Source organism: Momordica charantia (assembly GCF_013281855.1).
Source record: "Momordica charantia cultivar OHB3-1 chromosome 6 unlocalized genomic scaffold, Mcharantia_2.0 BLBB01000006.1, whole genome shotgun sequence".
NCBI lineage: Eukaryota > Viridiplantae > Streptophyta > Magnoliopsida > Cucurbitales > Cucurbitaceae > Momordica > Momordica charantia.
The window spans coordinates 32,704,501-32,719,265 of NW_028275164.1; the positions used below are offsets into that span (position 1 = coordinate 32,704,501).

At 35.2% G+C, this 14,765-nt stretch overlaps 3 protein-coding genes and 1 non-coding gene across 6 annotated transcripts; 2 read left to right on the plus strand and 2 right to left on the minus strand.

Annotated features, from left to right (window-relative positions):
* Positions 1 to 1,862: 1,862 nt before the first annotated feature.
* On the minus strand, positions 1,863 to 6,621 carry LOC111026124 (Peptide chain release factor 2). 3 transcript variants are annotated; one of them, XM_022304124.2, is made up of 8 exons: positions 6,046 to 6,619; positions 5,008 to 5,220; positions 3,968 to 4,069; positions 3,652 to 3,789; positions 3,152 to 3,456; positions 2,906 to 3,059; positions 2,674 to 2,821; positions 1,863 to 2,310 (listed from the first exon to the last, which is right to left on the minus strand). In XM_022304124.2, exons 1-7 carry the CDS (start codon positions 6,556 to 6,558, stop codon positions 2,693 to 2,695), a joined length of 1,554 nt encoding a protein of 517 aa, XP_022159816.1. In that variant the 5' UTR covers positions 6,559 to 6,619; the 3' UTR covers positions 1,863 to 2,310; positions 2,674 to 2,692. The 3 variants fall into 3 exon arrangements, 2 of the variants coding, with proteins under 2 accessions (XP_022159816.1, XP_022159815.1); XM_022304123.2 differs by having other exon boundaries at positions 1,863 to 2,402; XR_015791977.1 differs by having other exon boundaries at positions 1,863 to 2,821; positions 2,906 to 3,040; positions 6,046 to 6,621.
* An 84-nt stretch (positions 6,622 to 6,705) lies between these two features.
* TRNAA-AGC (transfer RNA alanine (anticodon AGC)) lies at positions 6,706 to 6,778 on the plus strand. Its single transcript has one exon. It is a non-coding gene; the product is annotated as a tRNA-Ala (tRNA).
* A 1,348-nt stretch (positions 6,779 to 8,126) lies between these two features.
* Positions 8,127 to 9,761, plus strand: LOC111025289 (uncharacterized). Its single transcript, XM_022303137.2, has 4 exons — positions 8,127 to 8,282; positions 8,642 to 8,706; positions 8,807 to 9,032; positions 9,565 to 9,761. The coding sequence occupies exons 1-4, from the start codon at positions 8,219 to 8,221 to the stop codon at positions 9,678 to 9,680; spliced, it is 471 nt and encodes a 156-aa protein (XP_022158829.1). The 5' UTR covers positions 8,127 to 8,218; the 3' UTR covers positions 9,681 to 9,761.
* A 3,405-nt stretch (positions 9,762 to 13,166) lies between these two features.
* On the minus strand, positions 13,167 to 14,705 carry LOC111023375 (uncharacterized). The gene has a single exon (XM_022300803.2). The coding sequence runs from the start codon at positions 14,586 to 14,588 to the stop codon at positions 13,425 to 13,427; it is 1,164 nt and encodes a 387-aa protein (XP_022156495.1). The 5' UTR covers positions 14,589 to 14,705; the 3' UTR covers positions 13,167 to 13,424.
* Positions 14,706 to 14,765: the final 60 nt, after the last annotated feature.

The window sequence follows — 14,765 nt, forward strand, 5'->3', positions numbered from 1 at the left end:
ATTGCCAAAAAGATTTGAGTTTTTAAAGATTATAATGTCAGACAATTATAAGAAAATGAATCATGTTACTGTTTTTTAAAAAATTTTAACCGCAATGAATAGAGTCTATTACTCATTAAAACTTGTTGGTTGACTAAAAATACAGAACCTTATAAACTTTTATGACTAAATTAGATATGAGATAGATTTTAGGAGCCAAAATTATCCAGGATAGTCTGAGTTTGGGGATAAGTTTTTTATTTGGTCTTCGAGTTCAAAAAATGAAACTTTACCAGTCTCTGATTGAATTTATATTTGTAATTTTCCTTTCATCTCTCCTCCATTCCCTCTGGATTTCAAACCTTATAGATCTAAACGATTTGGTTTAGATTTGAAAGGATAAGCAAGGAGAGGAAGAAGAAAGGGGGAGGGTAGTAGGCTGCGAACTGCTCGAGAAAAGGTGCGGCAACCGCGACAAGAGTAGCGGTAGCGATGTGGCCGTAGCTACGGTGGTGGCTACCGGAGTAGTGACCACGGTGACATTATTGGTAAGTTGGTGGCAGCTGCTGGAGAGAAAGGGGAGGGAAGGGAGAAGTGAAGGAGGGAGAGGAGAAGGAAAGAGATGGAAAATGCCCCGTCAGTGATAAAATGAATATACAATTAATAGATAGGACTTGACTCTTATTAGTCAGGAACAACCTTGTCCTTACCACCATTGAATATTTGACAACTCGTTATATTTTAAAATAAATTTTTGTTTTTGCATTTCTTTCTCTTAGTTGTCAAATATTCAATGATGGTAAGAACAAGGTTGCTCCTTACTAGTGAATAGCCAAGTTTTATCCTTAATATATTACCTAACATCAATTTGTTCTCAACAACTATTTAAAACAACTTTCTAAAACTCGGGATTAAAATTGTTCCTTTTTTTTAATTTAGCGACCAAATAGAAATTTATCTTCAAATTCAGAAACTAAAAGTATATTTTACCTAATCATCTTTTAACGACCTCAAAATATTTTAAAATTTAAATGAATGTGATCTTCGAAACCTATGATAATTTCTTATATTTCTTTTATTTATCGGATGAAATATGAAGTATCCTAGATATATATGGTATATATGGTAGCAAGTGAACCTTTCATTATGGGAGAGTCTATATTAAGTTTTTAAATTAAGGATGCAATAAATATTCAACATTAGAATGTTACTGTTGTGTTATTGATTAGAAGTTAGATTCAAGCATTTTGAAACGTAAGAGATTAAAATCAAAACTATTAAGATATTGGAGATGAAATTGAAAAACGACGTAGTTCATAAATCTTTTTTTTATTAAATATATATATTCGTTCATTTAGGTTAAAAGAACGCTGGATTGAAGGAATTTATTCAGAAGTTCAACATAATTATTATAAAGCTATGCAACTAGCTAGAAATTGATCCCTTATTGAGATATGTACCATATAACATAAGTCTTATCCACACAAGGAACAACGAACATATGAAGGTTTTGGAATATTATTTTCGAGAACTAGAATGACACTGATTCTTACCACAATCTGTCATTACATGTCACTATCCACTATAGATTTAAGGGATGTTACTCGTATAATGTAGCATAATTCTTTTTTTTTTTTTTTAACTTTATCTAAAATGTCTTATACCAATAAATATATTATGTTTAACAATACTCATCACATTAATCCCACCTTTAACACGTGAGCATAGTCCTACTGTTCTTTTATTCGTCAAAAACATCTAATTTTGTTGTGTTGATAGCATCTTACTCCCCCATCATAGAGAGGGATGATTTTATTCTTTTAAGGGTACATTTCATTCCCAATCTAATTTAGCATAAGATTTCAATGTTGGGACATTAGTGATTGGCATCAAAGATTAGAATAGAATATTGTCCATGACGTTGTCTACCAACATTTTTAGAATAAGAATCAAATTTTAATTACGAGAACCAACAAGGTTCTACAAACAAATTGATCACAAAACAACGGAGACAAATTTGATAACATAGTGTTGAAATGAGAACGAATGTTTTTAACGCTCCAGAAACACAGTCGTTATCAAACACGCCTTTCACCCGCCCTATGCACCTTATGTTCGAATCAACTTCTATTTCTTGAACATATCATATTTTGTAGTCGACTTCGCGTCTAGGCTCAACAAAATTGTTAGCCACCAAAGAATTCAATACCAAACAAGGGAGCTGCTTGAATCAAGGAATGAATAATCAATCAAGCATTATAAGAAAGCTGAGTTTATTGAATGGCTATGCTTGCTTATTACTACAACATGGCAGCTTCTTCTTCAATTTTCCTGTCAGAAAAAGGTCAGTGTTTTCACTACTTTAAGTTCAGATGATGAAACTGGGCATTTCAATGTTGCAAACACAATCTTCAGTGGATCATCTGTTCAGAAACAACACAAGAATTATTCGTTATGAATTAATGGATTCACAAGTCTTTCAAATGTTCTGTTTCCATCTCTCAACTTTCAAATTTTTTGTTTTAGTTTCTCACTTTCAAATGTTTTACTTTAATAAAAATTTGTTTCTTCAGTCATTGTAGTTAAACTTTAACTAACTATTGAATATAAATTTTAAATTTTAACCATTTATATAATGTAATATTTTAACATGCACTAAGTATCTAGTTTTAAAAAGTTCAGCAGCAAGATTACCATCAATCATAGTTTACAGTTAATCTCCATCTTTGTCCAAGGATGTCGACAAATAGTTCAAAATGAAGCCATCGAGATCTCCCTCAAGAACAGAGTCAGGATCTGAAACCTCATAATTTGTACGAAGATCTTTTACCATTCGATAAGGCTGCAAAAAACATGTATCCGTAATTAGCGACGACTTGAATCACAAGAGGTGAATTGAAATTGCACCATGCTAAAAACAACTCACATGGAGCACATAACTACGAATTTGGTTTCCCCAAGTTATATCAGATAGACTCTGCGTGTGATGTGCATTCATCTGAGCTTGACGCGCCATCTCGAGCTGATTTAATCGAGACTGAAGTACCGCCATCGCTGATGCCTTGTTTTGATGTTGTGATCTATGTTATTTTCCACACCCCAAATTCCAAATAAGAAATGATCTAGCAGTAGTTCTATCCATATTACGTGAACCAGTTTTAATGTTTCTTACCTTTCATTTTGACAAGTTGCTGTAATTCCTGTTGGTATATGGACTATCCTCACGGCACTATCGGTGGTGTTAACACTCTGACCACCAGCTCCTCCGGACCGGAAACGCTCGATTCGAAGATCGGATTCATTAATTTGTACATGAGTCGAAGCATCACCTGTGATTGGAATGACCGCTACAGCAGCGAATGAAGTATGTCGTCGCTTGTTACTATCGAAAGGAGAGATGCGAACCAATCTGTGTACGCCTACTTCCGATTTGGCATATCCAAAAGCATATTCACCGTCCAATTTGATTGTTGCACGCTGGAAGAACATAATAATTTGTCAGAACCAGTGATTAATAACTCAAGCAAGAGCTTGAATAGAGTAGTTCACAATGTGAACTCAAGCTATATGACTAAGAGGCCAAAACGATATAAGAATCTTCAACTGTTAAACTTATTTGTATGAAATATTGCAATGATGAAATCGATAATCGAAGTTGCAATGAGAGTGAACCTTGATTCCTGCAATCTCACCAGGCATTTCTTCCATAACCATAACCTTGAAACCCCGTCTTTGAGCCCACATTTTGTACATCTGCATAACCATTGCTGCCCAGTCCATGCTCTCAGTACCACCAGCTCCAGCTTGAACCTGTCCAATCGAAAAAAAAAAGTTCAGAAAGTAGTTGGAAAAATGTTCAGAAAGTAGTTGGCTATACTTTCTATATTATTCACTGAACATTTTTCGAAGCTTGAATCTCACAATGAACAAAGTAACACCATATATGAGAAAATTCACAAAAAAAAGGAAGATTTAGAATTAAGCTGGCCTCAATATAACAAGAGCAAGAATCATTCTCTCCAGCTAACAAAGCTTCAAGCTCTTTCTCTTTTGAATTTCTTCTCATCCTGAGTAGAGCATTTAGTGACTCCTGCAAAAGGTCATGCATGATACACCATTAAAAGAAGAAAAGACCCATGGTGCCATTCTAAATTATAATGATCACTAACATTTATGTCACTGAAAGAGATGACAGTATTTTTGGAAGGAAAAGAGTTAATAAAGTTTTTATTCCCCCCAAGGACCCAAGCATAACAGTAATCTAAAACCTAGAATTCTCACTAAAATGGATCTCTCTTTTTTTCTCACTTATACTTTTGATATATAAGGCGTTGGGGCTCCACTCCTTGCATTGAGCACATTGCTCATCTCCACTAGTTCTGGAGGAAGCTTCACTCACCCAAGGAGAACTCCAGTTGACTAAAAAAATTTAAATTAGTACCACATCGCTTGATAACGATTTCGTTTTTAATTTTCAGTTTCTAAAAATCATGCTTGTTTTCTCACCATTTTTTTTATTATGTTTTTGACCTTTCTCCACAAACATTTGAATTCTTAACCATATTTTAAAAACAAAAATAAGTTTTTGGAAGATATTTCTTATTGTTTTCAAAATTTGGCTTAGATTTTGAAAACGTTTTTCAAAATGTTAATAACAAAGACAAACGAATACGTAGGTGGAAGTAGTAGTTGTAAGCTTAATTTTAAAAAATAAAATGGTTATCAAACGGGACCTAAATTTTCATTTTAGGACTTAGAACCCAGACCGGCCTTAGAGGATATCTTCAAGCATCCAAAGCCATCCTTACCACCACGGCACCATTTGGGTAACTCTTTCTTTCTCAATATAATAACATCACTTTCAGGGAATTTTTATGTACTCTTTCTGTTCTTGATTATGGAGAGACTGAAAGACATAAACTAATAATTACCTCTAAGCGAAGGGATGCACAATATTCAAAACATGCAAAAACAACGATGAAAACAAAAAGAAAGAAGACATGCCTAGAAGATGAATTTAGAGCCCACCGATTCCAACTCTGTATCATTCTCTTCTCGGGCAAGCCTTATCATGTCAATATGCTCAAGCAATTCTCGCTCAAACGCATTGACCTCTTTTATTTTACCCATAATAGAACCATGCTCGCGGCTTATCTTCCCTGCATGTGCAGGATCATCCCACAGATTTGCCTTATTGAGCTCCACGGATAACAGCTCCAACCTCATCATCAGCTTCTTCCACTGCCATCGTAAACATTCATAGCCAGTATAAAACTTGGTCAAGCAATGCGAAAAATGCTAACTAAAACTTGAACTATTTTCTATGATTTACATTTACTTCAAACTAAAATGCCGGCAGATCAATAAAAGGTTCGATTACATGTCTGGTCTTTCTTTATCAAAAAAGTCTGGTCTTTACGCCCCTTTGATAATCATTTTGTTTTTTGTTTACAGTTTTTAAAAATTAAACTTATAAACACTACTTCTATCTATCTATGTTTTTCTTTGTTTTGTTATCTAGTTTTTAAATTACCATCAGCCCAACAAGAAGCCTAAACTAGCCTAATTTAATAAGAAACTAGCCTAATTGAATAAGAAGACTCCAATCCAAAAGAATAGAACCAAGCGAAGAATTATAAAAATCCCTTGAAATCAATGCCCACAATGAACCATTAAATCTAACCAAACACCAGACTTGCTCTAAAGACCTCTCCCCTTCCCTAAAGATTCTATTATTGTTCTTGACCCAAATACATCATAACACCGAGAAAAAAAAAACCAACCATCCAAAGGACTTTATCCTTCTCCCGGTAAGGAGGGTGAAATAGAACCTCCTCCAGCATAAGGAGTGAAGTGTAAATGAAGTTAAGGGCAGGTACCAATATAAGGCCTATATATGGTAGACCCAAGCTAAAAGTTTCAGGACTACAAAGTTGAAGCATCAAACTTATAATTTAATCATAATAAAATCTTAGTTTTCCAATCTAAACTCCCATTTCCACTATCATGGGCGACCGAAGAAACAGAAATTATTTGAAAAAAATCTGATCAGGGAATCGTGTAAACCTGTAAACGCCTCTTGATCAGATGAATGGATTGGGCAATTGCAGCAGCATGGCTCCTCCAATCGCTCTCGCTCTCGTCCAGAATGGTCCATCGATTTCCAATTATCCCGTCGACAGTAAGCCCATCGGATGTTGAGGGTTCAACCGCCACCTGTGTAGAAAACAAGCGCGGCGAGCAAAAGGGGAACCCAGAAATCTTCTTAAAATTAGCACAGCCAGAGGCCAAAGCATCATGCTTCTTGGCCAAATTCGAAGCCGTTCCGTCAGATGGACGATGCCCAGACAACAACTCACCAGTAGCAACGCTCCGTTGAAGCCCATGTAATTTTTGGGAGCGATTAAGCAAAAAATCAGATATCCCACGATTCAGAAGGACACGATTTTGAGCAGTAGCTGGTGAACGTTGAGGTTGTGGGATAAGCGGATGTCTGGAAATCGCTACATCTCTGTGACTATGATTAGAAAGGCTGAAGATTCGATTGCATACTCGTTTTCTGAGCTTGAAAATGGACATTTTCAATTTGAATTGAATGGAAAAACTACAGATTTTCTTAACGAAGTACTCATGGGTTTAGGGTTTTGGCGAAGTCTGGTCCCCTCAAAAATAAAATTGATTTTTGTTTCAGAAAAATGATGTTATTATAATCAAAGCCAACAATATGGGGATGTAGCTCAGATGGTAGAGCGCTCGCTTAGCATGCGAGAGGTACGGGGATCGATACCCCGCATCTCCATTTTTCCTTTTTCTTTTTTGCCTTCGTTATGTTGTCCGTCGACTCCGTCCCCAACGAAGCTCGTTTTCTTAATTTTCCCAAATATAATTGTGCCTTAATTCTTAATTTTTCATGTTTAATCTTTAGAAATTTTTCTTTTACTTCTAACATATTAAAGTTTTTATTTTTTTAATTAAAAAATTGTTAAACATTTAATATGTAATAAAATATTATTTTCTTAACTAACATATTTAAATATGTTAGCATGTCATTCATAAATTATTTTAATACGTGAAAGTCATCTCATTCATTAGTAAAACAGTAAAACTTAGGTGAACTACTAACAGAAAAATCTTGCTACCATATACATGTCTCAATAATATAGGGACAGCGACCTCCTTTGTGAGGAGACTCTTTCTTCTTGAAGTTACAAAGTTATATTTGTCTAATTCCTTAAAGGGAGAGTTATCTCACGCTCTTATGTATTCTCTGCCTATCCACCAGTATCAGTTTCGCGTACAAATATGTTTTCGTTATTGGTCGTCCGGACTTTTCTAAGAGTATGACATAGATTACTTCAACGTCAAAGCGTTGGTGCTCGAACATTGGCTTATTCATTTCTTTATATAAGTAGATAGGCCTGCAACAAATCTGAGAGATTTCTTTTAAAAATAATAATAATAATAAATATGTGTCCCAAAACCATTGGGTAACATTACTTTGTTGCATACATACCTAGGTTTTACTCTTAGTAGAATTTGATTCCTCTATCAACCAAATTCAAATATATGATAATAAAACAATAATTGAGTGATACAAAGATTTGGAAAATATTTAGCTCTTGGACTTATATGATCGTGATTATCATTGAAAATTTTACAATTCATTATTAAAAGAAAATTATATTTTTTCTACATTTCTCTCTTCTAACTGTCAAATAGGTTGATGGATGGTTAGAATACATGCATATAAGTTCTTATTAGTAAGGACAAATTCTAAAATATTTTTACTTACCAAAGGACCTAATTGAAAATATTACCATATTAAAAATCAAATTGAAAATTATTTCAGACACTAGGAAATATTTAGAGTATTTTATGTAAAGATCAACTCTGGACTCAATTCGAGTTTTAACTCGAGATAAGATATCTATTACAACTTTAAAGATGATATTACCGTTCTAAATAAAATCCTGTCATTAAACCCAAAAACATAAACAAAAGTTGTGTTTGTTTATATGAAAATTTAAGTTGGTTGGCCTAAACTCAGCTTATCTTTGGTTTTATCCACGACAAAACTACCAAAAGTTTCCTCATCCCCCATCTCATCTTCTTCACTATTTCTAAATTCTAATTTCCCACACTCGTCCGTTGGCCTAACCTCCAACAACTGCCATGGCCTAACCTCCACACCCATAAATATATACTCCTTTCACTCTTCACCTTCTTAAATTACCCTGCAATGGCCTTCCCAACCTTCCTCCCCATTCTCCTCGCTCTCGCTGTCTCGCTCCCCACCCCCTCAGGTCGAACCTGACATGGTTCCCCTTTCGTTTTTCAAATTTGATATCGATTTCCTTAGGGGTACAGCTACAAGTTTTCACAAGGACCGGCAAAATTTTTTAGACGCATAACCATTTCATTTTTAATTGTTTCTCAAAAATATGTTTACTTTTTCTCGTCTTTTTTAAAATTATTAACACATTTGGAATGTTAACAAATTTTTAATTTTTTTTTTCAGTTTTTGAAAAGTAAGTAGGGTGAAAATAGTGTTTTTTAACTTTTTAGGTATATGTTTTTTAATCTTGCACTTTCTTCCTTCTTCGCTATGTCGTTGCAGTTTCTCATACGATTCTCATGGTATGATCTTTGTTGTTTGTGACAGTTTGTGCAGAGGAGATTCCGGGCCAAGTTGTGACAGAAGCATTGAGATGTTTTGACAATAAATTTGTGTGTTTTGATCTCTCCTGTCTTGCTTTGATCTTTAATCTTCTTGATGAGTTCTGTTTGTTTCATACTGTTTTTGATGCTGTAAAAGCTTTTGGCACAGATATATAATGGGTGTGACAGTGGTTATAGATTGAACCCAAGTGGGAGTTTCAATGTCCCTCCTGAAGCTACCAATCTGTTCTGCAGCGGACCGTGCTTGGTGGAAACACGACTTGTGCTCGACTGCCTCGACGACGCATTTGGAAACTTCTTGTTTTACAACAAAGCCATGGCGCAAAACGTCCGTAATGCCCTCCGCGCCGGCTGCAGCTACTCAAGCCAAAGAGGTAAGAATGTTAGATATCCAATATATGAATTAAATTTATCCAATTCATCGGTTTAAACTTTTGAGTTGAGTGGTGGTTTATTCATCCTTAATATGGTATCAGAGCGGGAGATCCTGTGTTAGAATTCTTACCTTCATCCTTAAGAAAGAACACACACATGCGACTGCTAATCACAGAACTTGAGCTTGGTGTTGGTTTTTCTTTATTTGATATGCATTTTAATTTCAAGACTAAAAAACATAGGGAGAATGTACTTTTAGAAATAATGAAACTTAGTTTTAGCCACACTAAAATTTAGTTACATGGGACAAAGTAGTTGAAAGACTCGACTTTAGATGCGATCAACAGCAGTCGAATGGATAACTATGTGAAGAAACCAATCAATATAGGTCTATGAAAAAGTACGAACATCTCTATTAGTACAAAATCTTGTAAGAGCATAACTCAATGATCAAGTTTTGCTCGTCTAGGATTTTTTCATCTTCTTACGTCGTCTATTGATCTCATGTGCCATTGTTGTCTATTGCTTTAGGGAACTTCAATCCAGGATTGTTCATGCAAGGTGAAATCAGCAAAGCCCACAGCTTCCAAAAATGGCTCACCTATTGTATTATTTTGCTTGTTGGATGTTGTTTTTTCATCTTATAATACCATACCAAACATATATCTTGTTTTGTTCTTATGAAATGAAAATTTTTCATATTCCATTTGATATAAGAAATTATTGGAGATAGGACATATAAAGCGTATCTCAATGGTAATAACCCAACACTTGCATCAACAAAAAACAAAAACAAAACCTAATACTTGTGAATCGAAAGCATATCTAAATAGATATATAAGACATCTTATATGCCATCGATCCTAAAGATATAGATGGTTCGATCTCTCAATTCTGGAGTTGTTGAACTCACAAAACAAACTGATCCTAATTATATAATTAGGATGAAAAAAAAAACATAAACCAAATTCTAATTATATAATAATGACAAAGAAGTACATAACAACTCACACAACTCGCAAAGGGACCATTGTTCGAAATTAATAACCTATTAGACACGAAATTAATAGATCTACACTTTTAAATTTAGAGATTTATTAGACTTAATTGTAAAACTTATAATTGAACAACATTTTGGTTTTTGAAATCAAATTTCAAACACATCATTAACTAGAAAGTTGAGGGAGACAAAGAGTTGAGCTTTGCTTTTATGGAGTATTAATGGAGAATAGGGGTAGCTGTGGTGGTAATAAATGGAGAGTTGATGTTGGGGGCTGTTTGGCTTCCTAGACAACTACTCCACTTTTTCAATTTTTGTTTCTTTTTTCCTCTTTCAGTCAGATCACTTTTTAACCTATTAAATGTACTTAAAAACTTGTGATGATTTAGTTAATGGTGACAGAATACTGTTATGATTTATAGATGGATACAAAATGATCAAAGACCAAATGTATTTATAAACTATAAGTTTAAATTATTACATAATAAAAATCTTACATTTGATTTTGACAACATTTTTCATGGTATGAACTAAATTATTACAAATTTAAACTATAGAGACTTGATTTTATATACTAAAATTTATGGACTAAATTGTTAATGATTTAAAATACAATAATTAAATCATTAAAAACTAAAATTTAAGAACATATGGTTACTTGAATGGCAGTATAGAGACCAAAACTAATTTTTAACCTAAAAATTAAGTTAAAAGATCCCTCCCAAATTTTTCTGCCTAAACTTTCAAATATTTTGGTTTAAATCTTATTTCAACCTGAAAGTTTAAGATTGTTTCTATTTTAGTTCTCAAGCTTTCAAATAGTTTACTTTAGTCTCTAAAATTTTAAAATTTACCTCATTTCGGATCGAACTCGAACGTTCATAATATTTATTTTAGTCCCTCGACAATTAAAAAAAAAATTGACATCAACTACGGAGGTTTGAACCGCCACCCGACACTCATGTGTTGTACTCACAAAAAAGAGAGAGAGAAAAAAAATCACAACCCATATGAATTAAAATGGTAATTTAATGGAAAAGAGTACTAACAAAATGAAAAATGTGACATTGCAAAGCTCTCCCTGCCTATTCATGAGAAAGATTCATAGGAACCGAATTGAAACTCTCTAAGGCCTCAAGAACTGAATCAAAATGAATCACAATTACAGACCATAAGAACTAATATGGTAATTTGATGAAAAGAGAGAGTGTGAGAAAGAGAGAAGTTGGGTGAGAAAAGAGAAATGATGCAGAAAGGACTTTTGGGGACTAAGGTAGGTGGCATATTCAGAGAGTACCTATTGACAATAAAAACAGTGGGGCCTCTTCATTTCAATGTCAGTAAGCCTTAGATTTTGACCAATCAACATCAGTGACCCAACTCATTGCTCTTTTCTTTTCTCTTCTTTTCTTTTGCATCAGTAATATGTCTGATTGATTACAAGCCAACACCAATCCTCATGGCAATAATGGAGCTAGGACCACTGATGTGATTTTCCTACTGTTTTTAACTCCAAATTTTGCAACCTTTTTTCCCACTCTCATCAAAACAAATCATGCAAATAAGCTACCTACAGCTAAAGAATAAATTACAGAAACTGCAACTTATATAACCTTATCTATTTGTAATTTGAAAAATTGCCACCTAGAAGATGAGTGTGCAAGCCTAAGTTTAAGTAGTCCACCTCTAATCTGTAAACTCACTACAAAATGTAGACTGGATTCATAATTTCAGACTATACAAACCTAACCTGTGAGCAATATGCTTTATAAGCTCTCAAATCAACTATTTGACCGAGTGAAAAGAAAACAGGGTACTCATGATTTATAATGTAAGAGAAATGTGATTGTTCTTGTTTATATGCATTTTGACTAATTTTATGAGACAATCTTTCAGATTCTATTAGAGAAGAGTAAAGTGTTTGTTACCTAAAATAAGAGGCCACCAAGATTCAAATGATGGACTTCAATAATACTTGAATTCACATGTTAGACCAATTCACATGAATTTCCAAATATGGAGAGGTAATAGCAAACAATGATTTAAGCATCACATGAAGAAGACTGACAGGAAAAAGATGGAACCTAAAGAGAAGTTGCCAATTCAATAATAGCCAAAAGAAGTAGACAAACTGTGTGGGTTTGGCTCAGCGTCATTATCTGAAACTGCTTTATACATCAATGTCCAGAAAGACAAATATCCATTCAGATTACCCCCAACCCCCAAAAGAAAGGAAAAAAACCATACTTGCAAATAAATGAAGCTGTTTTGGTGTGTAATCTATGAAAATAACATCTAGAACAAAAATCTAGTGAAAACATGACTTGATAAGCACTTCTTTCCTTCACAGGTTTATATTTTACTTTGATTTTTAAACTTTTAAACATTATATTTTACTATCTCCTTTGCATACAAAAACCTTTTAGCCATTATCGTTAATCTTTTAATAAATTATTTAACAAAAACCTACACATAGGCACATTGATTAATAGATTCTTGTGTTGATTAAAGAAGTTACTGTATGGACAAGTGTTTGAAAGTAGCATGTAAAGTGGAGTTTCTAAATAAATTTAAGTCTCAGAGAAATTATTAATGAAAAGTTAAGACAAAAATAAATTTTTATACAAAATTTTGAAACCAAACAGAAAATTTGAGAGGCTAAGACCTTATTTGAAATATAGGGTAGGGACCAAAAATGATATCTTTAATTTGCTTTCATAAAATAACAATAAAAATTGTCTTAACCAATCTTGACCTTTGTAAGCTACCCAAAAGCTATCTTAAAACACGTTATGAAGACAAAAGTAGAAAGTTGAATTTTAGAAAGGCTCCCAACCAAATGGCCACTCGCAATCACCTCTTGTTTTCCAATCATCCCTGCAATTGACATGCTCTAAATAAAGTGTACATAACCATAAAAAACATGGACCTAAGATTAGAGGCAACAAAAGAAAAGTTGTCCCAATGCAAAACTGTGTTATCTTCCTGATGACAATTGACAAGCATGGCCATGGGGCATTGTTTAACACAAAAGTCATTCTCTTACATGAACACAAAACCACTAAGTAAGATTTGTTGAGATCAGCTTAAAATCTAAATGGAACTCAACATCAACCCTTTTCTTTCGAGAGAGAGAGAGAGAGAGAGAGAGAGAATTAGACAGATGCAGTAAGAACTAATTCATATTTCATAGGGATAAATTTACAGAGCCACCATATTGGGGCAAAAATGGGTTCACCAGGAAGAACCCCATCACTCAGAGCAGCCTTTTCTTTCACACTAAAACGGAGAAGAAGACATTATTTTATAGGAGAACCTTAACAAGAGGGTTAAAGAAACCAGTCATCAATAATCTATGGAATTTTTTTTCATTCTAAGCTGAGAAGAGACTTTACCTGGAAGAAACAGAACTCAAAGCTTTGGCAAAGCCATTCACAGCTCCATATCCCTTTGAGCTGAACCCCAAGCAGCCTAGCAAGCCTTGTCTGTAAGGCAAGTATGTCTTCTTCTTCATCTCCTCCGAGTGAGCTCTGTTAGCTGTGTAATGGAGCTCATGCGCCGATGGCGGCACTCTCCTCTTTCCAACTCCATTTGCAGGCTTCCCTGCCCCATCTTTCTTTGCTCCCACTGTTCCTTTTGCTTTCTTCGCTTCTGAGGAACGACCCGCCAATGGATTGATGAACTTTTGCTTGCCAAAGCTCTGGTTTGCCGCTGATTTCTTCTCTTTCACATTAGCAAAGGATATGTTGGACCAAAAATTGTTGTTGCTTCTCCCTTCGCTTTTACTTCTGTACAGAAAATCCTTCAGAAAAACCCATCTCTTCGAGTTCCTTCCTGCCGAAGACGATCTCGAGGAAGAAGCAGAAATCGAAGGAGTACTGGCCTCAGAATTGGATGCAATTTCTTCAACCTTCTCGATCACTTCACTTCCTTCCAAAATTTCCTTCTCAGTTACAGAGCATTCGACATTGATTCCGTCCCCACTCTCGCTCTCCGTCCACTCAATCGGCGCGTTTCTCAGTGGAGACATAGATCTAGTTCTTCGCCGCTGCAATTTATCCCGCAGCCGCAGATCCCTCCCTCGAACAAACTCAACGATTCCCGCCCCTTCTTCATCCCCAACCTCCACGTCCAGCAATGGCGCCAGCGGCAACTCCAAGTGAGTCGAGAGCTTCATCGGACGGATCTTCCCGTCGAGAAACAACTCATCGGCGGAGGTCATGGACGCCGTGGAGCTCGAGCCGCCGTAGGAGCCAAACCTAGCGGAGAAATCGAACTCGAACGAAGAGGAATGATTCTCCATGGACGCAGAAGAGAGAGGCAGAGCAGAGGAGGAGGAAGTGATGGCGAAGTGCATAGGGCTGGCCGGAGCACTGTAGAAGAAGCCGGAAACGGGGCCGCGGCCGGGGCTGGAAGGAGCACTGACGTAAGGAGTGGAGCAAGCGCTATCGACATCTTCAAAAGAGAGGTCGAGATCGGTGGAATCGAGAGATACGCCATTAATGGAGGTTTGAAGCTCGGTTTCGGAGTGTGCATTGGGAATTTGGGATTCCATGATTTTGATTTTGGTGCTCACAGAGCTTCAAGGAAGGAGAACGGGAATCTCTACTAATTAATAGACTCAAAGAAAAAAAACAATTTAAATAATATAAAAAATATCAATATTTCCAAATTCGTTAAATTTCAACTTCAACTTGGTCTCGACTCAACAACAATAAATGTTTACAAAGTT

Excerpts from the sequence above, each read along its gene's own strand:
- LOC111026124 (XM_022304124.2), bottom strand. The coding sequence starts at position 6,558 with ATGTCCATTTTCAAGCTCAGAAAACGAGTATGCAATCGAATCTTCAGC. Across the intron at positions 5,221-6,045 it reads TGATCAAGAGGCGTTTACAG|TGGAAGAAGCTGATGATGAG; the intron begins GTTTACACGATT and ends TTACGATGGCAG. Across the intron at positions 3,060-3,151 it reads GCAACTTGTCAAAATGAAAG|ATCACAACATCAAAACAAGG; the intron begins GTAAGAAACATT and ends AAAATAACATAG.
- LOC111025289 (XM_022303137.2), top strand. The coding sequence starts at position 8,219 with ATGGCCTTCCCAACCTTCCTCCCCATTCTCCTCGCTCTCGCTGTCTCG. Across the intron at positions 8,707-8,806 it reads GATGTTTTGACAATAAATTT|ATATATAATGGGTGTGACAG; the intron begins GTGTGTTTTGAT and ends CTTTTGGCACAG. Across the intron at positions 9,033-9,564 it reads CAGCTACTCAAGCCAAAGAG|GGAACTTCAATCCAGGATTG; the intron begins GTAAGAATGTTA and ends CTATTGCTTTAG.
- LOC111023375 (XM_022300803.2), bottom strand. The coding sequence starts at position 14,588 with ATGGAATCCCAAATTCCCAATGCACACTCCGAAACCGAGCTTCAAACC.